Source organism: Aethalodelphis obliquidens, unplaced genomic scaffold, assembly GCF_003676395.1.
Source record: "Aethalodelphis obliquidens isolate GAN/ISIS:26980383/991018 unplaced genomic scaffold, ASM367639v1 scaffold2, whole genome shotgun sequence".
Lineage (NCBI taxonomy): Eukaryota > Metazoa > Chordata > Mammalia > Artiodactyla > Delphinidae > Aethalodelphis > Aethalodelphis obliquidens.
The window spans coordinates 62,550,459-62,575,371 of NW_020837946.1; the positions used below are offsets into that span (position 1 = coordinate 62,550,459).

Here is a 24,913-nt window from a genome sequence, read left to right on the forward strand (position 1 = left end):
GAGCCGCATGGTGCACTTGAGACTCAGAGAGGTTATGTGACTGGCTCAAGGCTATTCATGTTGATAAAAATAAGGTCACATTTATTGAGCAATGCTGTGGAGACATTACTTACCCACCTTACAGAAATTTAAAAGGTAATAGAGAAATACTATGAGAAACTTCATGCCAACGCATTAGACAACTTAGGTGAAATGGATAAATTCTTAGACAAAAAATGCTAAAACTGCCTCAGGAAGAAATAGAAAATCTGAACAGACCTATTTAGCAATGTGTCATTGTTAAGAGCTCAGAGTAGACCTTTATTATAAGAGTTTCACGCATAAAGCTTTCCAGTATGAAGTCCAAGGGCAGCATTCCATTGAAGGTTATTGTGCTTTATTTTGTGTTTTTGAAACTGAATGTTTTTAGTTTATTCAAACCACATATACCCATGGTCATTGTACCTTAAGGCAGCGGTCCCCAACCTTTTGGCACCAGGAAGACAATTTTTCCACGGATGGGAGCTGGAGGTGGGGTGATGGTTCAGGCGGTAATGCGAGCGATGGGGAGCGGTGGGCAGCGATGGGAAATAGTGGGGAGCGGTGGGGAGCGGTGGGGAGCAGTGGGGATCGATGGGGAGCAGTGGGGAGCGATGGGGAGCAGTGGGGAGCGGCAGATGAAGCTTCGCTCGCTTGCCCGCTGCTCACCGCCTGCTGTGCAGCCCTGTTCCTAACAGGCTGTGGACCGGTAGTGGTCTGCGGCCTGAGGGTGGGGGACCCCTGCCTTAAGGGACCCTGAGAAGTGGCTAAGTTCACTTCATTGCCTACTATAGAAGACAAATAGATATAAATCTATTTTTATTTAAAATAATTGAGTCAGGAGATACCTGTATCAGTGTCTTTTATTTATACGTGTGTGTATATATATACATGTATACACACATTTGAGATGTATCTATTTATATATAAACATTATTTATATATAAATATAATTATATAATATTAAGATAGTGGAGCAGGTGGTTACAGTTGTAAGGAGTCCCTGGCTGTGATTCTGTCCAGAACTGGACGCTCTGAGAATGAGCCTGGCAGTGCTGAGTATAATCGGAAAATTGCCTCAAGGATCTGACATTACATATATTTGTACAAATGGTTTTCAAGCCATTATCAGATATCCCTATACAGAGGTCTCTGGTACTCTGCAAAGCTTATGGAACGGGGTCCTCTCAAGGTGTTCTTCTGATATATCTTCTGATATACCACTTGACTGTTCATTTGTGGCTGATGTGCTTTGTACTTTTCATTTGTAATGCTGGGATTTTGTTTTTCAGATACAGGAAAAGAAAGGTCATGTGCTGAAAATCTATGTGAACACAACTGTACCCAATTAAGTGAAGGAGGATTCATCTGCTCCTGTAGACCTGGGTTCGAAGCCAATAGTTTCGACAGAAACTCCTGTGAAGGTAGAGTATATTTCCTCCACTTCCTATTAGGGAGAACCTTGTACTTTTTAGATTCTCCATTCATTCCCTTTTACTAAACATGGTTTAATTCCCTTCATGGGGCTAAGCTCATGGTCCTAGCTCATGAGCTAGGACCATGACTCAAGGATGCCAGTTGCTTTTTCCCCTGGCTATCTTACTGGTGCCTTGCAGAGCATTGGGCCATAGCTCATCTTCAGTAATGTCTGTGAAATTGATATGATTAATGAAGACCTGAGTGATGATGGCTACTTACTGTACCAGTGTCTGAGATCAAACTTTCTTTTTTTTCTTTCTAACATCTTTACTGGAGTATAATTGCTTTACAATGTTGTGTTAGTCTCTGCTGTATAACAAAGTGAATCAGCTATACAACACAAGCCTTACTTTCTTCAAACAACACGTATGTATTACATACCTCCTTACGTCAGATGGAAATGAGTTCCCAGGTGCAGAGTCCTCAGGGAGCTTATCAAGAATGGTAAATATCAAGTATGATTTTAGGTGTATTTGATCATTTGAATTTACTGTGCCTATCTCACGATGTGCCACACACAGATGATTAGAATCGTTCTTTTAAGGACTGAAGCTTAAGACCTCAATCGAAAAAACCAATCAATGACTTCCCTTTCTGAAGCCAATTAGCAGGAGGGAAGGGGTACCAAACATCAACAGCACAACAGCTGCTTCCCCAAAGGGAAAATCTTATTCTGTTGTTGTACAGAGTCAGACTGCTTCCGTTTAAATCTGGTCTTTGGGGTTTTGGGTTCAATAATAGTCCCTACCTCAGAGAGTCTTGTTGGAAGATTAAATGAGGAAAAAACATGAAAAGCATGTGAAACGGTGTCTGAAACTTGGTCAGTGTTCCACAAACCTTGGCATCATCGCTTATGTTCATCTGCATCCTTCTCATCCTTATTGCTCGTGAATATGGCTTTGAACAGAAGCAGGGTCTCTAAGGAATGGGTGGGAGCAGATGTTGCCCACTTGGTTTTATTTTGCCTACAGACGTCAACGAATGTGAGCAATTTGGGGTTTGTCCCCAGAACTGCCTTAACACCAAAGGAAGTTACGAGTGTTCCTGCGCCGAAGGGTTCAGGTCCGTGACTGACAGCCACGGAGGACGGTGTGCAGCTGACGGTAGGATGATTGACCTCGGGATTAACTGATGTACTCAGCAATGCTGATGCGTACAGTATACCAGGAAATACACTTTAGAGTCTTATTTTGTAAATTCACCAGCTACTTCCCTTCCAACACCCATCCACCCTCTTCTCCTCTCTCCTCCCCTGCCAAATTAAAACACTAACTACAACCCCCCAACAAATACATAGGAGGTAAAACAAGAGTCAGGAGTTACCTATTATTCTGGATTTAGCCTCTGGTCCACCTGGACAAAAACTTCAAAAAGTGGACAAGATGTCACTCTCCAGAGGATTCAAACAACAAGTGCTTCCCTGTAGGATGGTGGTCACCAAAAGCTCCCAGTCCGCCGAGGTCAAGGTTTGAGGCCCAGTAATCCAACGCGGGTCACAAAAAACATTCCATTCAATGGGTCGCAGTCAGTTGGGGCAAATCAGGGACATTCTGTTGAGAAATGTCTTTTTATTGTTCATGGACTACTGATCACAGACAGAAAGCATCTGGCTTATTTGCGACTTCAGTCATTAGCTCTACATTTTAGGTTAATGCCAATATTTGAGAATCAGGCCTGAGTGAAAGCAGTAATACATACTAGATAGAAATGACAATAAAAGTCAGAAGTATCATAGTCCAGATTTCCAGAGGTCTGATCTGAATCAGCATATCTCAGTTAAGGGGTCTTTATGATCTTGTAGATTTGAATTTAAAGTTTGTAAATGAGTTTAAGGACTTGATAAGAAAATAGCATTTTTATTTTGCAAATGAAGGGTAAAACGGCTTTTCAATTTCTTCATACAAATTGGGCTTTTAAAGCACCCATTTGACTAGCATACTTAAATATTTTACCCTCCAAGCATTTTTGACACTGAAGGAAAACTAGGATAAAGGCATTTGAACAGTTGGTGTGGTGATTAAGCAGCAAATTAGAAAATGTTTAACTCTTAACTAACGAGATGACTGAAATAAATTAGAATATTTATATAAAACATTATGTCAAGATAAAGGAAATATATAAAATGAACTTTCAAAAGTTACTTAAGTTAGATTCGACTGACATTATGCAAGTCAATTAAATTTTACAAATTCCAGGCAGTGCATCTTGGAATGAGTCACCATTTACATAGCTGCTTGAAGTAAAGAAAACTTTTTTTAAACCAAGAACAAGCTGTTTTTTGTCATTAGCTAGAAGCTAAATCGGGTCACAGAGCTGATTGCCTGCTAAAAGAATCATTAAAATCTGTCAGTAAAGAATGGGAAATGAGGACTTCCGGGTAAACTTTTAGTATGACTCTACATATTGTATTTCTTCTGTGAGACTGAATGTCTACAATCTGGTCTGTTATACTGTCATTGAAAAAAAAAAATCAGTGAAAAAGAAGTAGCTATCCAGGGGTCTCAGTCTTCGCTTAGCTTTAAACTGTTGCCCAAAGGTAAAGAACTGATAATATCCCTAACAGAAATGTTAGCTTTCTACGTGAAATGGAGACAAGGATGTCGACAGTCACAGATTTTGCGACCCCGTTGATGGTCCGCTCTATTCATTAACAGAGATCAATTTTTAGAAAAATTCGTTTTTGTTTTGTTTTGTTTTGTTTTTTAAGGGCAGGGAGGATATCTGCTGTTTTATATCCTACTGTTATAAACAAAAGTTCAGGTAGCATTCAAACAGATTAATCAGCCCTTCATGTGTTTACAGGTTACCCTCCTTTGCTGCTACTGCCCGAAAACGTGCGAATTCGAAAATACAATCTCTCATCTGAGAAGTTCTCAGAGTACCTTGAAGACCAGGAACGCATTCAGGCTATGGATTACGATTGGGATCCAGAGGGCACAGGCCTCAGTGAGTATGAACTGTGGCATCGGTCACTGATAGCAGTTGAATACATTGAATTATAAAGTGTTGAACTTTGGGGAATTTATTTCTAATGAGTGAATGTTGTTGCCTGAGTGGAAGAGGATGCTCCCCCCGCCCAGCATGCTCCAGACAATTTAGCTGTGGCCGTGCGTCCCAGCCAGTGTTTCCCACCTTCTCACGGAACCTTCTCCCATTTCTGGGGACTATCCTTTCAGGATCACCTCATGTCCCTTTGTTTACTATCTCCTTGTCTTTGCCCTTGCCTTCCCCACCGTTGTACGCTTGGAAAATTTCTACTCAGAGACTCAGTTCAAAATCACCTCCCCTCTGATGTCTTTGATAATCCCTCCTGGCACAGTTCTGGGAGCCTGTAGCATTTTATACACGCTTCTACTAAAGCACATGTTATGTTGAATTACAGCTAATTGTCCGCGTATTTTTCTCCCTACATCTTAACTGTGTGCTCTTTGGAGACAGAGACTTAATCGAATTCATCTCTACATGCCAGGCATCTGACCCAGGATCTAGTACAGTGTGTGTGGTGGGTGTTCAATGAAGGAAAAATGAATGACACTTACTGTGGAGTCTCTCATGGCTCTGGCATGTGGGAGACGGTAGTGGGGCAGGAAAACTTGTGTTCTATACCTGTCTCCCTCATCTACTAGCTTTATGACCTTAAATAATTGTAACAATTCTCTGGATCTCCATTTCTTATCTGTAAAATAAAAGCAGTAATCTTGTTCGGCCTGCCTCCCTCTGAGAGTTGTTTGTAAAACCAAGTGAGATGACAGATATGAAAATGCTTTGCAAACTAACTATGTAAGATTTATTGCTGTTGTGTTTTTACATTTCATTATACAATACAATGAAATTTTCAAGAATGGTTCAGGGAGCTTCCCTGGCGGTCCAGTGGTTAAAACTTCGCTTTCCAGTGCAGGGGGTATGGGTTTGATCCCTGGTCAGGGAGCTAAGATCCCACATGCCTCGCGGCCAAAAAACCAAAACATAAAACAGAAGCAGTATCATAATAAATTCAGTAAAGACTTTAAAAGTGGTCCACATCAAAAAAAATCTTAAAAAATAAAAAAAAGAATGGTTCATACCTAGGAAAGTATGTGCCTTGAAAGTCAGTCTTCCTATGCTTTTTTTTTTTAACATCTTTATTGGAGTATAATTGCTTTACAATGTTGTGTTAGTTTCTGCTGTATAGCGAAGTGAATCAGCTATACGTATACATATATCCCCATATCCCCTCCCTCTTGCGTCTCCTTCTTCCTATGCTTTTTAAAATGCCTGCTGTCCAATATCCTTTAGTCTATACATAAAATAAGACTTCTCATCTATACAGCTCCTTTATTGCTAGTATGGACTCAAACTCTTAACAATTTGCCCCTGGTTTATCTATATGTTCTGTTTTGGAAACTAGAACGTGATCCTAATGGGGGTAAATAGGCTGAAATATATTTTAATGGATTACCTTCAAATAGAGAGGACTAAGTATCAATAAGTTATCAGTTGAAGCATTTGTAGCTAATAGCTCAAGTATGATAGATTTTGAGGTTTGATCATATTGGTTAAATTGAATTATTAGTATTATAGGAACACCGAAGAGGTAGAGGTGTCAATGAATGAACAGTACTTCACCTGATTAGACCCAGTTCCTCCCTTACCTGGTGCTCCTAACAGGAAACTGACCTGTGTGTCTTGCCTCCGCAGGTGTTGTATATTACACTGTGCTAGGGCATGGCTCTAATTTTGGTGCTATCAAACGTGCCTACATCCCCAACTTTGAATCTGGCAGCAATAATCCTGTGAAGGAAGTTAACCTGGATCTGAAATACATAGTGCAGCCAGATGGATTAGCAGTGGACTGGGTTGGAAGGTAAGTTTAGCCTCATTCTATTTTCCTGGCCAGAGCTCCCCTCTGCTCACCATGGCACATGAGTTAAACTGGCCCAGATTATGGGCACACTCAGCCTCAGGGGCAGCTGGGTGATGCCTGGGCTTCCTGTAGCCTCAGCAACTACCTCGGCTTCCCCATTGTGTCATATAAACATCTTCACTTCCTATATTCTATGTGTGCCATGAAAATTTTGGGAAAGCCCCAAGGTCAAGATTTTATATTTTATCTAGGAGAGCATTCTTGCCAACAGAGTTCTGGATTCCAAAATGAACTTTCAGTATGGCAGCGCTGTTCATTTTGTGAAGAAATGGGACAGCCTTACATTCTACCAGCAAAGCAGTTGAGATGAAACATGTTTCTTTATGGTATTTTTTTGAGGAGGAACAATCCACATGGTGTGTTTTTAGGAGGCAATGTTGTCTGAACAGATTGGACATTTGACTTCCCTGTTTAATCTTTGGGTTTGAGTTAATAGAGCTGTTAGCTTTGATCTGCTCTTCTACACCTTCTAGAACTTCAGGGACCAGAGCCAGACATTTTGGACGATACCTAAATAAGAACCTTAAGTAGGTTTGTCGTCAGATACATGCATGAGAGGCAAACTGATGTGGAAGAATTAATAAGCTCCTTCTTCAAGGAAGAGCGTTGGGTTGGAATGACGTTTGTGGGAAAGTAATTACATTACAATCGGAATTCAACCATTTGTAGAACCTCTTATGTCCTTGAAATGAACTAATAAAGGAAAATGTTTGCTGCACTCTGGGAGAACAGAGAATCCTTTGTAGTATTAATTAATTTTCACCTTTTCGCTCACTTGTCTGGTGCTCTTGGAAGACTTGAGCATCTCTGCAGAAGTTAAGTAGGTCCCACTGTGCCTGCAGCATAACAGGAGACTCATTTCAGCAACTTCTGTCAGGAAACAAGACCTCAGAGAGTCATGAACTGGAAACTCTAGACTTTAGCGCTTTCTTCTTCAAACCAACCACTTCCTTCTTCAAACCAACCAACCAAGATCTGTCTTCTTGTTTGAAATTTTACCTCTTCTCAGCCTTAATGAATGAGTAAATGTAAGCAACTGCTGGAACTCTTTCTGCTTGTTAGAGGCTGAGACCTGAAGCCTTAGGGATGGAATAAGGGCAGGATGGCTTTGCTGAGTTTGTTATTTTGAATGGCTATTTCCACTCATCTTTGGAGCTGATGCCAGATTCCTAGTGATTCCAATGGGCTCTTGGTTGAGGAGGAAGCCAACTCACAGGCAGTCAGAATGAAAGGCCAACAGTGCCTCACAACTCCTATCTAGAAGCCATTGTCTCATGATAGTGCCGGATGTGAGGTTCATCATCATTACCAATCCTGGCTGATACAGCTGCTTTGGCTGAATATCCCCTTCATCCGACACCCCATCACTTGTAACTTTCTACAGATGTCCCCTTGGCTGAAGAGATTGGGGCGTTCCTGGGAGAGGGAGGCTGTGCTCTCATCATCACTGGTGTCTGAGTAGCTGTCTTGTTGGCTAGAACTTCCAAACTAAATGCTCTCATCTTCACACCTCTTCCCCAGAAGTCCAGTCTAGACTTTTCAGTTGTTTAACTTTGTCTCTCTAAATTCAGGCATATTTACTGGTCAGATGCCAGGAGTCAGCGGATCGAGGTGGCTGAACTTGATGGAAGGTACAGAAAGTGGCTGATTTCCGCTCAACTGGATCAACCAGCTGCAATAGTTGTGAATCCCAAACTAGGGTAAGTACTTGAAGGAGTCCTTAATGTTCTAGATATTTTCCACTAGATTCTCCAAAAAATTATGTCTTCAATTATCTTTTCCTAATTGTACTGAAATTGTCCTTGGACTTTTTTGAGTGGCACCTATGACTATTTTCAAGAATTATAATATGCCCTAAAGATCACTTAGGACAAAACAGGCTTCAGAAGATGGACACTGTGTCAGGGGAAGGCCTCTGGCCACACTTTTTCCACAGCCCAGTTTGTCTAAAACCCACACATTTCTCAACAGAATTTAAGGATTGAGCAACACCTGATGATTGGTTTAGACTAGACATTGCAAAGTGGTGGCTGATGGGCTAAATATGGCCCATACACTTATTGGACTTGAACTTCACAGAGCTTTAAGATTTTTTTTTTGTAAACTTAGTAGATAACATTTAAATTAAAAATAAATATTTGTATTTTTGGCTTGAAAAATCAGAAGAACTGGTAAAGTTAGGTAGGTATGCCTTCCTTGACGCGGTATTGCCTGGAACTCTTAGACAGGGCTTTGCTTGATGCGGTGTTTGCCCATCACTCTACATTCATAACTGCCCTGTTCCACCCATTTATCTTGCCTGCCTGATCCTTTCTAGGTGTTTAAAGGGTACAGTCCCTGGTCTGCTCAGTTCTTCTACAATTAAGTATTAATTGCATGCAAAGTAATACCTTTTCAAAGAGTTAGAATGTAAGCTCCATGAGGGAAGGAATCTGTTTTATTCTCTGATACATTCCAAATACAGGATAGTAGCTTCTCACACAGCGGGCATTCAAGAAATATTTTTTGAAGAATGAACAGCTTTTGTGATTATATATTTTAAAAGGTCTGGATATATATCTTTGGACAGGGCTGGCCAGTTTCTATTGGGAAAGTGCAGTTCTCAGGAAGGATAGATCACAGATGCACAGGCTCCCCCCTTTCTCTCCCTGTCTTGTGTAAAGTATAAAAATAGCATCATTTAGGACCCAAGGCTCTTTGAAAACCAGTTGATTTCTCCACTAGATGAAATGCTGCCATGAGGAAACCTTCTGTTACAGGTTTATGTACTGGACTGACTGGGGCAAAGAACCTAAAATCGAGTCTGCTTGGATGGATGGGCAGCGTCGGAAAGTCCTGGTTCAGGAGGACCTCGGTTGGCCAACCGGCCTTTGTATAGATTATGTGAATGGTGACCGGATCTACTGGAGTGACCTCAAGGAGGACAATATTGAAACCATCAAATATGATGGGACCGATAGGAGAATTGTTGCAATTGCAGGTTAGAAATTTCACTTAGAATTTCATATATTAAATAATTAATGTATTTCCAGTCTCTTTGCCCATTTTCGTAAGAAGGAACCCTAATCTTAGGAGATGCTTTTTATAGTTTCTTAGATATCATTCTGCCCAGCTCCCAGCTGCTGATTTAAATGCAAATGAATCTATTAGCAATTATTAAGTCCTTTTTGTATAATTAAAAAAACTTGCTGTCAGCAGCAGATGTTGAAATAACCGTTTCTTGTTGGGTTGCTCTGATACAGATGGCCATCATGTGTTCCAATGGTAATCCGTGTCTAACCACTTCTAGGTACATTAGTTTTTAATGTGCTAGATTGCTTTTTATGCACAACTGGAAACATCTACGAGAGAAGCATTTTGTTTTCTTATCTAGACTCTACAGAACTACAACAATCCAGCACGTAACAGGTTTTTCTGATAAGTGGTGTCTTATGTTCACAGAAGAAAAAAGATCTCTGCCCTACAGATTGTTTTCTAAAAATAAAATAAAATCAGCAACTTGAAAGTGAGCGAGTCCCCTATAATTGGTGTCATTCGGTAGGCATTGATCTATTTTAATTTCTGTCATCTTGATCTCCTGGTGCAGCACACTTTCATGGTCGTGTGTACAGAGAGTCTGCCTGAATGTTGCTGGAATTTTAAGGTGTTGCCTAAGAGATTGATCCAAGCGGTTTGACTTCTGACATAAAAGTGGGGCTCAGGTATCTTCTTTTCAGTAACCTTGTTTTGTTTTGCTTTTCCCCTGTGGGTGAACAGCAATGACCCCTTATAGTCTGGACATCTTCGAGAGCCAGTTATACTGGACATCTAAGGATAAGGGAGAAGTATGGATCCAAGATAAATTTGGGCGAGACGAGAAAGAGAAATTGCTGATAGTGAACCCTTGGCTCACGCAAGTTCGAATATTCCATCAATGGAGATATAATCAGTCAGGTAGTCACCAACCTTATTTCAAATTAATGGCTATATTTCTTTTGGAAAATGGTGGTGGATAATAATAGGCTGATCTCCCTGTGCCTGAAACGTGTGTGTGTGTGTGTGTGTGTGTGTGTGTGTGTGTGTGTCTGTGTGTATTTTAACCGTTTTGACCAAAGAAGATAAAATTGGAGGTCGAATGAAATGATGCACACCACCAGCAGATATGGAGTAAAAATACTTCAGTCCTTGTTGCTGCTTGGAGTTGTGGGGTTGTACTCTTAGGCCACAGAATCCAGTAGGTGTCAGACCCCCTGCTAAATGTGAGTTGGGTTGCCAAGTCACGTAATAGGCTTCGTGGACATCAGAAGTCTTACCCACTCTAGCAATTGCAAGGCCGGGCTAGTCAAGTCATCCTGAGCTATGCGAGCCTTAGTTTAAAGCTTAAAGGATGCCTTTCTACATCCTCCCTTCTTTCTCATTTTCTGAGTTCTTGGTCCTGCTTCCTCAGGTTACCTGTGTTCTCATTCATCCTTCATCATTGTGTGGAGTAATGTGAAAGGGAAAGGACATTATCTTTTTCCCGTGGGCACATTTTTATTCACTGATGTCTTTAATTATTTTTATTTCAGACATAGGTAATTATATATCAAAATATTCTATCAAATCTTTTTTTGGAAATATTTTCCTTTTTTAAAATTAATTTTTATTGGAGTATGGTTGCTTTACAATGTTGTGTTAGCCTCCACTGCACAACAAAATGAATCAGCCATCCTCATACAGATATCCCCTCCCTTTTGGACTTCCTTCCCATTTAGGTTACCACAGTGTATTAGGTAGAGTTCCCTGTGCTATACAGTATGTTCCCATCAGTTGTCTATTTTAGAGAGTATCAATAATGTATAGTGGGGAAAGGATATTTTTGAAGTGAGGAAAGGAAATAGACTTTTATTAAGTTCTGTATGTCAGATTCTCTCTTCAGGATTAACCCAGACATCTGCTTCTTCAATTAATCTTCTCCCAAACTTATAAAGAGGTTTAATTTTCATCTCACAAGTAAGGAAACTGACAATAGGAAAGATTTAGTAACTGGTGCGCCCAAGTTACACAACCAGCGGATAAACTTTAAACCCAGAAATGGTTTTTAAACTCAATGCCATTCACCCAAAAGCTCAGCACCTTTCTGTTCTGGTCCAGCTGTCAGTGTACCCAATTCCAGATTGCATTCTGTGGCTGTGTGGCCTTTGACAAGTCACCTCCCTTCCGACCTCTGCATGTGAAACAGATGTGGAGCCTGAGGTCCCCCTGAGTTCTCTGATACTCTGAGAGCCTGAATCAGTCTTGACAAACTGAAGTGCAGAACGGAGGCTCCCAGGAGATTACACTGGCAGCAAATGCCTTTTCTAGGGATTAGCCCCCTTGTGTTGCTGGTAGTGATTACCCTTCTTCAGACCTTCTCCAAAACATTCCAGACCCCACTGATATAATAGCTCTTGTGTCCTAAATGCTCCTGCAGCTCTTATGTTTGGCAGTTTCAAGGGCAGGAGGGGAGAGCCCAGTATACCTGCGGAGCCCCCTCTGGCCCCTGTAGAGAGGACAGCCCAGGGGTCAGGCAGAGGAAAATCTGGAGACTTTCCCTGAAAAGCATCTCAGCCAGCGGATACTCTGAGCCTCCTTTGCAAAGTGTTGATTGATGAGTAGGCCAGAGGCTCAGCCCAGCTGTGCCAGATTAGCATTTACTCTGGACCAATAGCTCTCCAATTTTATTTAGCACGTGTCAGAAACGTCTAGAGGGCTTGTTGAACATGCCTTGCTGGGTCCCACCTGAGGGGTTTCTGACTTAATAGGCCTGAGGTGGCCTAAGAATTTGCATTTCTGACAAGTTCCCAGGTGATGCTGATGTTGCTGGGTCAGGAACAACATTGTGAGAATCCCTGCTCTACTCAAAGGGTGGGCCAGGGACCAGGAGCATTGGTACAATACGGGGGCCAGTTGGAATTGCAGACCCTCAGGCCTACCCCAGCCCTCTTGAATCCGATTCCCCAGGTTATTTGTACGACATTCAAATTTGAAAGCGTGCTCTAGAGAGCTGAAGAAATGGTCATGGGACAGGTTTTTTTTGTTGTTGTTGTTGTTTTCTTTGCGGCATGCGGGCCTCTCACTGCTGTGGCCCCTCCCGCCGCGGAGCACAGGCTCCGGACGCGCAGGCTCAGCGGCCATGGCTCACGGGCCCAGCCGCTCCGCGGCATGTGGGATCTTCGCGGACCGGGGCACGAACCCGTGTCCCCCGCATCGGCAGGCGGACCCCCCAACCACTGCGCCACCAGGGAAGCCCATGGGACAGGTTTTCAGTGAGGCTTTTTACAGCCATGCCTCGTCCATGGTCACGTTTTTGCATGACAGAGAATCAGGATTATAGAATGTTAGTCTGAGAAAGAATTTAGAGACGACCTAATCCTTGGATAAATCATAATATATGCTAAGCTAGTTTCAGAATTACCTGAGGCGCTTTTAATGGTAATACTTGAGTTCCATCCCAGAGCGATTTAAATCTGGATTTCTGTGACAGGGCATCAATCATTGTGAATAGCTCCCAGGTGATTCTGATAATCATAGCTCTAAATTCCCTAATCTTGCAAATAATGAAACTGCAGCCCAGAAGGAGGTTCTCCGTGGAGAGCAGGGGTGGAAATCACATCCAATGTATGCTTTGGCTGGACCACACTTTATGATCTATCCAAATTTGGGTGATGACAAATCTTGATGTAATAATGGGGTCTTACTGACCTTTTAGAAATATCTCAAATTGCTTAGTGCTGATTGGTTTTTGAGGTCGTGCAGTGAACCAGACAGACACCTATCTTCCAAACCTGCCAGAGCCATAGGGGAGATAAATGCTGCCAGAAGAAAATGGGAGGGGTACAGCAGTGGGATGGAGAGCACGGGGAGGGACTGTGGCACTTTGGTGGGGTGGCAGGGGAAGGTAGCGTAAAGGAGCGTGAGTTGCCAGGTGGCACGTGGCTTAAAGGTGTTGGTATGCTGCCTGGGCTCTGAGGTTACCTGGCCACAACTCAGTGGATGGGCATGTCCTTGGTTGGGGTATTCGTTCCCTCCTTGGAAACTAACCACTGTTCTCTTCTGCTTCCCAGTGCCCAACCGCTGTAAAAAGGTCTGCAGCCACCTTTGCCTTCTGAGACCTGAGGGATACACCTGTGCCTGTCCCCAAGGCTCCAGATTTATAGAAGGAAGCGTCACCGAGTGTGATGCAGGTAGGGACACTGCCTGGGGGCCTGGGAGAGCTCCTTTGCCTTCGTTAGTAGGTTCCCTTACCCTGCTTCACCTTTTTCAGGAGCATGAAGAATCCCTGTTTACTGGCCTCTTGCAGAATAGAGTGGGGATGGCTAGAAAGAGGGATGGGAGATGTGGAAAATATGAACAGAGCTGAGTGGGACTTCAGGGGCCAAACAGATCTGGTGTTCCAATGATTTCTGAGAATTATTTGCCAAGATCTGCAGAGATTTAGATCCAGTGCCCCTAAATCGACTGTTGTGTTGTCTATAAAGACATTTTGAAGAGTGAGTTTCCTATAAGGCCTCTTCCTCCTTTCTCCACCCCATACTGGATCCCAATCGCCCCTGAATCTATTCAGTCTTAACGGGAGCTCCTCAAGGTGGAGAACCAGGCTCCTGAGGTGGGACGGGGGCGCTTATCCAGTACAGAGGGGAGGCCTAGAGGAGGTTCACTGGTTTTCCCACATGCTCATTTCAAAGTTTGGACAACTGAAAAAGGGCCACGTTTTAAAATGTACCTTATGCTCTTGGGAGATGGAAGCTGGAAGGAAGGAAGGAAGTAAACAGTGGTTTAATTCTCATCCCAAATGCTATAGATGATCTATTCTTGGCAAGACCTTTCTTCAGTGCCTCTTTTAAATTAAGGAGTTAATAAGCCATAGGGAGTAACTAGTTAGTGTCCCTAACTAGTATCCAATGCTTGATAAGGGTGTTAGAAAATCATCCTGCAATTCACTAGTGGCCCATTTTATGGCTCACATCCTTGGGCCCTTCCCCCTGCTTTAGCTGATGGGGAAATGAAGAGGCGTAACCATGTTCTGCCACCAGGAGGCGCAAGCGGTTAAACAAGGCACCTCCTGTTGACTTCCCAACCAGGCTGAAAAGTTGGCAGGTTTGGAGCACGAACTCAGCAAGTAAAAACTGCCTCCTCCCCTTCCCCTTCCCCTTCCCCTATCCCCGCTCTTATCCCAATGCTACTGGGGCAATATTGGCAAGATTACAATCTTTAGCAAGGGCAATTTTGAAGGTGTTAAAAAATGAGGAGATCTCCAACCAGCTGTCCATTAAGCGGCTGTTTATCTGTCTACGTGTCCGTTTATTGATGAATGGATTGCTGATGCTTCGGAGCCTTTAGTGGAAGTTTCGGGCTGTGCCTAAGTTGAATTCTTGATTTTAACTAGGTTCAAAGAGAAGAATTCTGAAAACTTCAAAAGAAAACGTCAATGTCCTGAGAGATTTCCTTTACCACAATGTTCTTTTTAACTATTAGTATATATTCTGGAGTCTAGTATCTCACCACTGTTTTGCGGGGGGGGGGGGGGGGGGGGGGGATGCTATAAACTGCCTTTTTTTTCCTACCAAATGTATGTTACTCCCCAAGACCTTATTGATAAAGAAATTCATCTGACTTAAGGGGAAGGTGACATTTAAAAGGGAGACTAATTAGCTGCCCCACCACATGGGCTCCCCACTCCAGCCCTGGGCTGAAGCAGGTTTGCATGGTAGGGGTCTCTGCTGAGCGCCGCTGACTAACACCTGCGTGGCTTTCCCTTTCTGCAGCGATCGAAAGTCCTATCATCATGCCCCCTCCATGCAGGTGTATGAACGGAGGAAACTGCTATTTTGACGAGAATGACCTCCCCAAATGCAAGTAAGTCTGAATGCTGTAGGTCTTGCATCTTCTGGGGGGAATTTGAGACCTCAAAGTAGCCAGTAAAACAAGTACAAGAACCTTGCCAGTTCGCTAATTTTCACATCATAACCAGCTTGCCCTCCAATGGGGGAGTCCACAGAGAGCTAAGGCAGTGCTTCTCAAACTATAATGTGCGTGAAAATCACCTGGGGCTCTGGAAAAAAATGCCCATCTCATTTACAGGGATTCTGCATTTCTGACAAGCTCCCGGGGAGATGCCACAGAACTGTGGGCCACGCTTTGGGGAGCAAGGAGTTAGAGAAGTGACAACCTCATTTTCCTACTCACCTCAGATTACTAATTATAATTGGATTGTGGGAGAGCAGCTGTCAGCAGAGCTGTTACAGTGCTAGGCGCTCACGAGGGGCAGAGACTGGGCTGAAGGTTTGGAGAGCAGAGAATTATCAAGAGAGCTCTTAACATGGAGCAAGATGATATTTAATGAAAGCACATCAAAGGAAAGAACACAATGAAGGTTTCCAGTTCCAGTCTCCAAGGAGGAATTCCATAGATTAGAGAAGACACCAATAGGTTTATTTGTTGAGGCTGATTCTGTAGATGCCACAGGTATTCCCTCAAAAGTGAATTTCCACAGTCAGATTACAATCAGAGCCCAAGAAATCAACAGCTTGTGAATGATTCTTCTTTTCCTTTCAGATGTCCTAGTTCCTACGTGGGAGAATATTGTGAAATAGGGCTTTCAAAAGGCATTCCTCCCGGAACAAGTAAGTTTTAAGGATACGAGGGACATGGGAATGCATCATGGTAACTAAACTGAGTGTTGTCTATATTCTGTTTAACTCCAGTCCCTATTGCTAAGACTACTGGCTCTTTTCCTTCTCCTCATGTTCATATGTTTGCTTCTTCTTCCCTCTTTGACAGCAGCGGCCGTGCTGTTAACAATCATCCTGATCATCATAATTGGAGCTTTAGCGACTTTAGGATTTTTCCACTATAGGAAAACTGGCTCCCTTTTGCCTTCTCTGCCCAAGCTGTCAAGGTCAGTTTCATTAGGTGGAACATTGATTTTAGACGTCTGTGTGATCTGTAACCACGTAAATAACTTAGTTTTTCTTTTAAGTTAAGAAAGCATCCTAGGCTGTTCACCTATTCTGTGGAAACAAAAAATACTGAACTTAAAGCAGTCACTTCAGATCACAATGTCTTAACTGATTGCTTCTCTGAAGCCTGAGTACAAATCACATTTTAGAGTCTAAAGGGTTGTGCGTTGAGGTTACACTGGAGAACAGCGTCGGCTGTTGGAGGGACCAGGCTTGCTTTCTGCAAGTGCCCAGCTGGTCCTCTCCTCATTCTCAAGCATTCGGGAATGTGCTCGAACATTTCCAGGAGGTCACTAAGGGAATTTATTCCCATACGTGATGTGTAAATGCGAAGTGGGAATCGAGCCTTTCATTTAAGGAAGAGCTAGGAAAAGGTACAAAGAAAGAATCCTAGTGCAAAAGATTGTTTTTTAAAAATAATAAGACACTGATTACTTCTTTTCAGCTTAAGCAGTCTTAGCAAATCCTCTGAAAATGGAAATGGGGTGACCTTCAGATCAGGGGATGACGTTAACATGGATATTGGAGTATCTGGTTTGGGGCCCGAGTCTGCTATTGACAGATCAATGGCGATGGTGAGTTTGGTTTCAAAGTGACTATTTGAAGGTTATCATTTTATCAAAGAAACACTTTTTATAAAGAATAAAATTCACCTAGAAAAACATGAAATACTGTATGCCCCCTCACTATACCAAGTTAGGAAACATTAGGTTTGTTGTAGAAATGTGTCTAAAAACATTAGTAATGAAATTGAAATTAACCCCTGATCTAAGCCACACGGTTGAACTGGAATCACGAACAGTTTTAATTGGAGTCTTAAATAATCTATGTTTTTTGGGAAACAGGGGAGAGGGACCATGATATTCTGTTTTTATTCGATGACTTTTTGTATGTTTAAAGGAAGAGGCAGGGAAATAACATGTTTCCTAGTCTCACATATTTTCCCACCAGTGTGTAGTGTTGGGATAAACAGTGGTTTTAGAGTCAGTGGTTGGTTCAAATCACAACTCTGCCTCCTGCTAGGTATGTAATAGTAGGGATGGAGCTTGATCACTCTGTCCCCATCTGTAAAATAATCCCTCCTGTGAGGACCAAATACTTTATGAATGGACTAGTATCCACTCTGAAGTCTACCGTCAGTGTTGGGAAATCATTCCCAGTATTCCGCCTCCCCACCAATCTTTCCTTTTTGTTCCTGCCTTAAGGTACAATATTATCCCTCCTGTCTTCTTTCCCCCTCTCCCTCTTCTCTTTGCTCCTCTCCCAGACCCCCACCCTTTTCTCTATGTCCAAAGCCAATCACCAAGTGAGTTATTTGCCTTAAGGAGCCATAGAGAACTCGGATAAGGGAAGAGGGTTTCTGTTCTCCTCACCTGAGGAGTTAGTGCATTTACATTACTTTACATAACGGTTTGCCTCGTGGAGGCCTTGTGTCTCCGTTGGCTTTTGTTGGAGGTGGGGGGCAAGTTCTTTTTGGGTCCGTTGGACGTAGCACCTAGCGTCCCTCCAGGTGTGAAGAGCACATCCTCCTCTGTGTATGAATCAGATCAGCACGGTATGATCTTTTTTTTTTTTTCTTTTTTCTTTCCCTCCATCAGAGTGAACATTTTGCCATGGACCTGGGGAAGCCGCCCATAATATTTGAAAACCCGACATACACCTCCAGGGACACTGCTGTCAAAGCGGCTCAGCCAACAACAACCCCGGTGAGAGATCACAGTCCGTGCTGTCAGGTTGGCTGTTGCCGGATCTTGTTCTTTGGAATAATGTGCCTTTAGGGTCCTCCCAACCTTCCGTCCATGGAAGGAAGCACACTGGTCGCTTCCTCAGCTTCACTCCCTGCAGTAACAGGACTGACCCCAGGACAGAAGGCCTGAAGACAGTCAGAATCCCGGGTTTGGGCAGCCATTCTTTGGCACCCAGACCAGGAGCCTTTTCATCCTGAGTGGTCAGAGCGGGAGGTCTGAGTGCATGTTCAGAGGCTCGGCAAACACTGTGCCCGGCACACACATACGAGCTCTCTGTAAATATCTGTGAACTGAATGAGTGGATGGTCGTCAGGTCATTATACAGAGGTTTGGGGTACTGGGCACACTCTCTGGGTTCTAACTGGTATCACAAGGGTGTGATTCGAGGTGACCTCCCTGCTTGCCCTTGTCATACTTTTCTGGAAAGTACAAAGGTCTTCGAAGTGGATAGGCAGATACATAAATTTCCTTTGATGAGGCCCTATTACTCACTCATCTTTTAGAGGAACAGGGAGATGAGATAGACGTATGGATGAAGGAACAGAACTCTTCATTAGGGCTGGATCAATAGCCCCAGCGTCACTGCGGGTGCCTGTCAACTGTTAGGTAGCCTGTCTTTCCTTTGTCAAAACAGCTAGGGCCTCGGCAAAATACAGTTTCACCGTTAACACCTGAACTTCTTTTGAACTCACAAGGTATAGTACATTTTAATGTTAAGACAGAAATGTTTACTTTATGAATAACTTTCTTAAGATCAGCAATATTTGAATCTTGAAAGCATTTTGCCTGATCCTTTAATATCCAGATAGCAAAACTTTAATCACATGTTAAAACAGATTTTTGGCATTTTCCCTTGAAATAAAATGAAGCCATGTTTACCAATACATTTCCAAGTTAGAGAAGAAATAAAGTGGTGAATGTAAAAATATAGGAAAAGGGGTGAATTTCTACCCTGTAACTTATTAATTATATATCCATGGTAATTTGCGCTTTAAGAGGGAACCTCGGAATCACATGAATGTTACAGAAAATATCTAGAGGGGTATTAATGTCATTATGCCTCTTGTTTTAAAAATTCAACCTCTTTTAAGCAGTCCTCTGCAATTAATAATTTTATTCTAAATATCCAAACGTAATGCGTTTGGAAATAATTCGTACTGTTCTATTAGGATTTGGCTGCCAGTATACAACCAGAGTATCCTTTATCCAAAACTATGGTCAACAGTGGGAGTAAGGGGCCCTAGAGAACACCGTAGAAGTTGCTATTACTACATGAGAGTGTGACCATTGATGGGTGTATTTGCCTCCCAAGATTAAGGCATCAGATAGACAACTTAGTAGTTGGTGCTCCTGATTTTGGGGAGACGAGAGTGGTGTTTATTCCTGGACCACAGGGTTGGTCTCACATTAATAAAAATGGTGCCTGTTCATGTTTGTGGGAGAGCAAGGTGATAAACAGAACCAAAGAGCTGATAAGAAACTTTATAGCAAAAATTCTTTCAAAACTGAATAATGGCCTTCAACATGCACACAGGTAACCGAATCCGGAAATGTGTATAACGAAAACTATGGAAGTGCCATAAACCCTGCTGAATTAGCTCCAGACACAAAGCCAACTTCCCCAAGTGCTGATGAAACTCAGGTAACAGTGACTGACTACTGAAATGATACGGGATTTGGGAAGGACTTTGGAATTGCTGGGTTTATTAATCCTAAGCAAACTAGAGAGACCCTGATAGGCTCATAGAGACCAAGATGTATAGGCAGTTAGTAAAGATAATTTTATCATAAACTGAAAGACTTTCCACTGAGTAAAGCTACATTCTAGCATTGCGTTGGTAATGATGTTCCTTGTGACATGGGAGGTAAAGCAGAAAAGGAGGGCAGCCGACTTCTGGACGCAGCCTCTTCAAATCAGAGGCATTTAATTTGAGATAACAACTTAGTATGAATAAAGACCTCACTGTGTCAGTGATGCACATAGAGGATCTTTTCCTTTCCCGTGCAATACGATTTTTCTACAGTGTATATATCTTTGTTCCCTTAATAATGTATGTTGTTTTTAGCTCTACTCTTGTTACCAATGTTGACCACTAGATGGCACTAATTTACACTCTCTTCATCTATCCATCTGTCCATCTTCCATCTAACCATCCAGCGAACGTTACTGCCCTCAGTGTGCCGGGCACAGTGTTTAATACAGAAGATTAAAAGAAAAAAAGTCCACTAGATGGAGCTTCTCTATCTTGTCTGCAGGCCCTTTGAAATTTGTAAACTATGTTGTCTACAGAGAGAAATTCAGTAAATAAACTTGATACAAAACGTAATAGATAATATATCATTAGTTCTAACAGACACATAGGAAGCTATCTCAGATATCGCTGTTTGATTCTGGGCAACTATTTTACCTCTGAGCACTAGAGTCTTAATGTTTCTCATTGGGGGCACTATTGGCTTATTGGGAGGGGCAGTTCTTTTTGGTACAAAACTATCCTATACATTGCAGGACATTTTAATATTCCTGGCCCCTGTCCACTAAGTGCCAGCAGTGTTTTACCCAATGCATTGTGATCCCAGAAATCACTCCCTCCCCAGCCCCTGGCCCCCGAACATGCTTTCCCAGTTGAGAACAATAGGATCTGGAATGTCTCAGTTTTAAGGTTCTATGACTTCTGTGAAGTAATATAAAGAAACAAAAGCCCAAAGGTAGTTAGAAATCTTACCACTTTTTACAATCCCTATTCTCAAATTGCATAGTCTATAAACAAAATTGGTATCTGCAAAGTCATGTTGGATTTTCAGCACCTCACAAATTGGATCCTGTTCTGCTTGTTAGCGTCAAAATAGAAGTTGAACTAAATTGATGCTAATGAGGAGAGCTTATAACAAAGGTCACTTTGTCCACCTTTTCATATTCCATTTACTAATTCCTTCTCTCACACACACACACACACACACACACACACACACACACACACACGAATGTTGTCTTAGAAAGGAATTTCCAGTTTCATATTTTGCATATTTCATATTTTCAAGGGACTGAATTTTTTTTTCCTTAAGCTACATTGAAAAGTTTATTTCGAACACTAATTTTCCACAGACACCAGAATACTTGAATGTCACATATTTGGTTCCCCAAGTCTGACTCAACTCCACAGCAGTGCCAGATCTATTTTATATTCTCAACATTTTTTCTCAGTCCATTTCGAGTCTAGTGATCTTCCCTAGGCAGAGTTCTCTCCCAGCTGAGCAGGAAGGGGAGTGTGATAGAGATGCTGCAACCTCTGACCTGCACATCAGTCATCAAAAACACTGAGAGACGGGCTTCCCTGGTGGCGCAGTGGTTGAGAGTCCGCCTGCCGATGCAGGGGACATGGGTTCGTGCCCCGGTCCAGGAGGATCCCACATGCCGCGGAGCGGCTAGGCCCCTGAGCCATGGCCGCTGAGCCTGCGCGTCTGGAGCCTGTGCTCCGCAGCGGGAGAGGCCACAGCAGTGAGAGGCCCGCGTACTGCAAAAAAAAACAACAATAAAACCCCCAAAACAAAAAAACAAACAAACAAAAACACTGAGAGAGTCTTTCAAGTGAGAGCGAATGTTTACCAATTATAGTCCTTTTCTTTCTCATCTCCATCTTTGCAGTACATTGGCTCTTCTTCCTTTTTTTTAATCAGTTGAGGCTGAGACCCTCTAAGGTCTGTCCTCCATGGTACATCCAGGGATTTTTCTATGACCTTTGCCTTTGGGAACTGAGAGAACAGCCAGGGAGGCTTAAAGCAGTAGAAGCCTTTGGTTAGGATGACCCTAGGTTGACCTTAATATGCCAGAGAGGCTCACAGGTTTCTCTTTCATCAATAAATCTGCTCAAAGGACTCAAAGAACGTGAAGTCCTGTGGCTTAGTCCTGTCATTTTCAAAAGTCGTGTCGACATGCATTGGATTTCCCAAGGAGATGACAATGAAAATCACCCGCACTTCTCTTGTTAGTAGTTACTCAGCTCCATGTGGCCATTCCATACCGAAGCAATGAGTTTTGGCCTTCCCTATTGAAGTGTAGGTTTCCAGAGGCCGGGCTCTGACCTGAGTGTCTCCATCTTGCCCTTGTGCCAAGCAGGTGCTCACTTAAATGTGGGTGAATGGCTTCTTCTACTTCTCCTGTATTCACATGCTCCCCACTCCTTCACATGTTGGCCGCCTACTTTCACAGAGCAAGAGACAATCCATAAAACACGTGGGCTACCTTAGCTCTGTGGGAGGAGGCTGTTTCCTCATCTCCTGTTCTCTTGTCTCCTTACATCTGGCAGCAGGGCCGTGGCCAGCACTGCTGCCACAGGCAGCTTTTCAGCCAGACAGGGGCCACTTATCATAGACTGGGGTGATTTCTCTTTGGGTTCTTCAGTTTTGAGACCTCCATTTCCTGGAGGCCCTGCCTACTCCTCTATCTACCATTTAGTTAAGTAAGTTTGCTGTGACTGCCTTTCCTCCTCTGCAAAAGAGCATCTACCTCACAGAGTCCTTGGGAAGATTACATCAGAAACTTGTAAAGCTCTTGGAATAGTCCGCGACACATAGTAAGCACTCAGTAAATGTTAGTTGTTTTTGTTGCCATTATTATTATTGATTACAGGAGGAAATGATGGAGCGAGACAGAACATGTTTGAGTTGACCGAGGATCAAGACATCGTTTTAGGAAATGAGAGTTACAATCTGGCTTGTTCCTTAAATTTTCAGGCAGCCCCTGAAGAAATCTCTTGCCTGGCTCTGTCAAAGCTTCTAGATACTCTGGGCACAGATTCTGTAAACTGTACACTTCAGATCAAGAATTTTTTTTGAAATTATTAGATAAAAAGAGCCCAAAGAGTTTCAGTTACTGTTCAGGGCCCAGCCGAGGAAGAACTGAACAACTTACTGCATGGGCCAGGTCACATGGTCCCAGTCCCAAATTGCTTTCTCCCTCTGTAAGAAGAAATTTTAAAACCTAAGCAGAAGGAAGAAACCCACCAAAAAATTCCATTACTGAAGGTTTTCTCTTTCCTCTTTTCACTTAGGCAACAAAGTGGAATATCTTCAAACGAAAACCGAAACAAAATGCCAACTTTGAAAATCCATTCTATTCCGAGGTAATTTTTAACAATTTTTCTCAGCCCAGGCATTCTTTCTTAGTATTAACTTGCTAAATCAGGCGTACACTCAGATGATTCTGAGCAAATCGGCCAAGATTTGTCTTCTTCACACAAAACCATTTCCCATCACGTCGGGGGAATAAATGGCTGATTCCTGTTTCTTTGTGGCCTTAGATGGAGAGTGAACCAAAGGTTCGTGCTGCTGTGACCCCACCTCCATCACCTTCTCCCCCTGATAAGATTTCTTGGAAGAAAGGCCCAAGTCCAACCTACAGTGCAACAGAAGACACATTTAAAGACACCGCAAATCTCGTTAGAGAAGACTCTGAGGCATAGCTGTGCCAGCTATTTAGGGAATAATTAGAAACACACTTTTGCACATATATTTTTTACAAACAGATGAAAAAAATTAACATTCAGTACTTTATTAAAAAGATATTTTTTCCCCTGTACTCCTGTAGTTGGAAATATTTGTGGAAACAATACCTTGTGTGTCTTTTTTACTCATCTCATATTTTTACAAATAATTATCACAATGTACTATATGTATATCTTTGCACTGAAGCTATCTGAAGGTAATGCTATAAATATATTGTATATTTGTAAATTTTGGAAAGATTATCACATCATTAAATTTGCTAATGAAAGTATCTGCTGAATTGGAATTGGGTTCTTCAGTTTTGAGACCTCCGTTTCCTGGAGGCCCTGGAAATTGGTTGAATTGCTGAATTGGTTGGTGATCATTACATTAAATGATCCATTGGGACTTCCCTGGTGGCACAGTGGTTGAGAATCCGCCTGCCAATGCAGGGGACACGGGTTCGAGCCCTGGTCCGGGAAGATCCCACATGCCGCGGAGCAACTAAGCCCGTGCGCCACAACTACTGAACCCACGCGCCTACAGCCCGTGCTCCGCAACGGGAGAGGCCACCGCAATGAGAAACCCGTGCACTGCAATGAAGAGTAGCCCCTGCTCGCCGCAGCTAGAGAAAGCCCACGCACAGTAACGAAGACCCAACGCAGCCAAAAATAAAATAAATTAATTAAAAAAAAGAAAATGATCCATTGAAGAAAGGAATTGACTTGGGGCCTTTAGACATGTCAAAAGAGGAGGCACCATTCATAGTCCCTATAGAATTATCAAGGAAGGGAATCTAGGCCACTCCTGGGTCCGTTTTCACACATCAGCACTTAATGTTCAGTATTATATGTAACCTGATGAATAGCGTAATGATAGAGATGCAGATAACGCAGTAGGTAGAAAAGCAATTCAGTCCCACCCTTGTGCATGTTTGCGTTGTCTAACCAGAACACTGTCTCCTGTGCGTTATCTCGCTCGCCGCCAAGCCAACACTTTTATTTTAATGTCTGAGAAAGTCCCATGTCATTAAGTGTAAGTGTCCTGCAAAGAGTTTGTATCTAATCGCATGAAATTTCATTTGATGGACCATAGGGTGATTGACACCCTTGCCTGGCATCTCAGGTGGTCACCTACCCTAGAAACTGGAGCTCAGGAGCTGAATTAACTGAAAGTAAATCTGTGTCTTCATAAAGGAAGGTGCAAAACAAATACCGGTTAAGCAAAGCCTCAGCTGGGTTTGTGTTTCTGTGTGTGAAAATTTCCTTATACTATTTATTTCCTCAGTTGAACATGAATAGAAAGGGAAACCGTTCTTATTGAGC

General features: G+C 42.6%; 1 protein-coding gene across 1 annotated transcript in view; it reads left to right on the forward strand.

Moving 5' to 3' along the window:
• Window positions 1-24,027, forward strand: part of LRP2 (LDL receptor related protein 2) — a 197,001-nt gene extending 172,974 nt beyond the window's left edge. Inside the window, exons 64-79 of the mRNA XM_027078206.1 lie at window positions 1,311-1,442; window positions 2,469-2,600; window positions 4,300-4,443; window positions 6,175-6,340; window positions 7,972-8,100; window positions 9,160-9,380; window positions 10,157-10,333; window positions 13,465-13,584; window positions 15,166-15,256; window positions 15,956-16,023; window positions 16,181-16,298; window positions 16,805-16,934; window positions 17,958-18,057; window positions 19,619-19,749; window positions 23,156-23,227; window positions 23,405-24,027. Coding sequence (XP_026934007.1) covers window positions 1,311-1,442; window positions 2,469-2,600; window positions 4,300-4,443; window positions 6,175-6,340; window positions 7,972-8,100; window positions 9,160-9,380; window positions 10,157-10,333; window positions 13,465-13,584; window positions 15,166-15,256; window positions 15,956-16,023; window positions 16,181-16,298; window positions 16,805-16,934; window positions 17,958-18,057; window positions 19,619-19,749; window positions 23,156-23,227; window positions 23,405-23,566 — 2,093 coding nt within the window. The 3' untranslated portion in view covers window positions 23,567-24,027. The remainder of the gene's footprint in view (window positions 1-1,310; window positions 1,443-2,468; window positions 2,601-4,299; window positions 4,444-6,174; window positions 6,341-7,971; window positions 8,101-9,159; window positions 9,381-10,156; window positions 10,334-13,464; window positions 13,585-15,165; window positions 15,257-15,955; window positions 16,024-16,180; window positions 16,299-16,804; window positions 16,935-17,957; window positions 18,058-19,618; window positions 19,750-23,155; window positions 23,228-23,404) is intronic.
• Window positions 24,028-24,913: the final 886 nt, after the last annotated feature.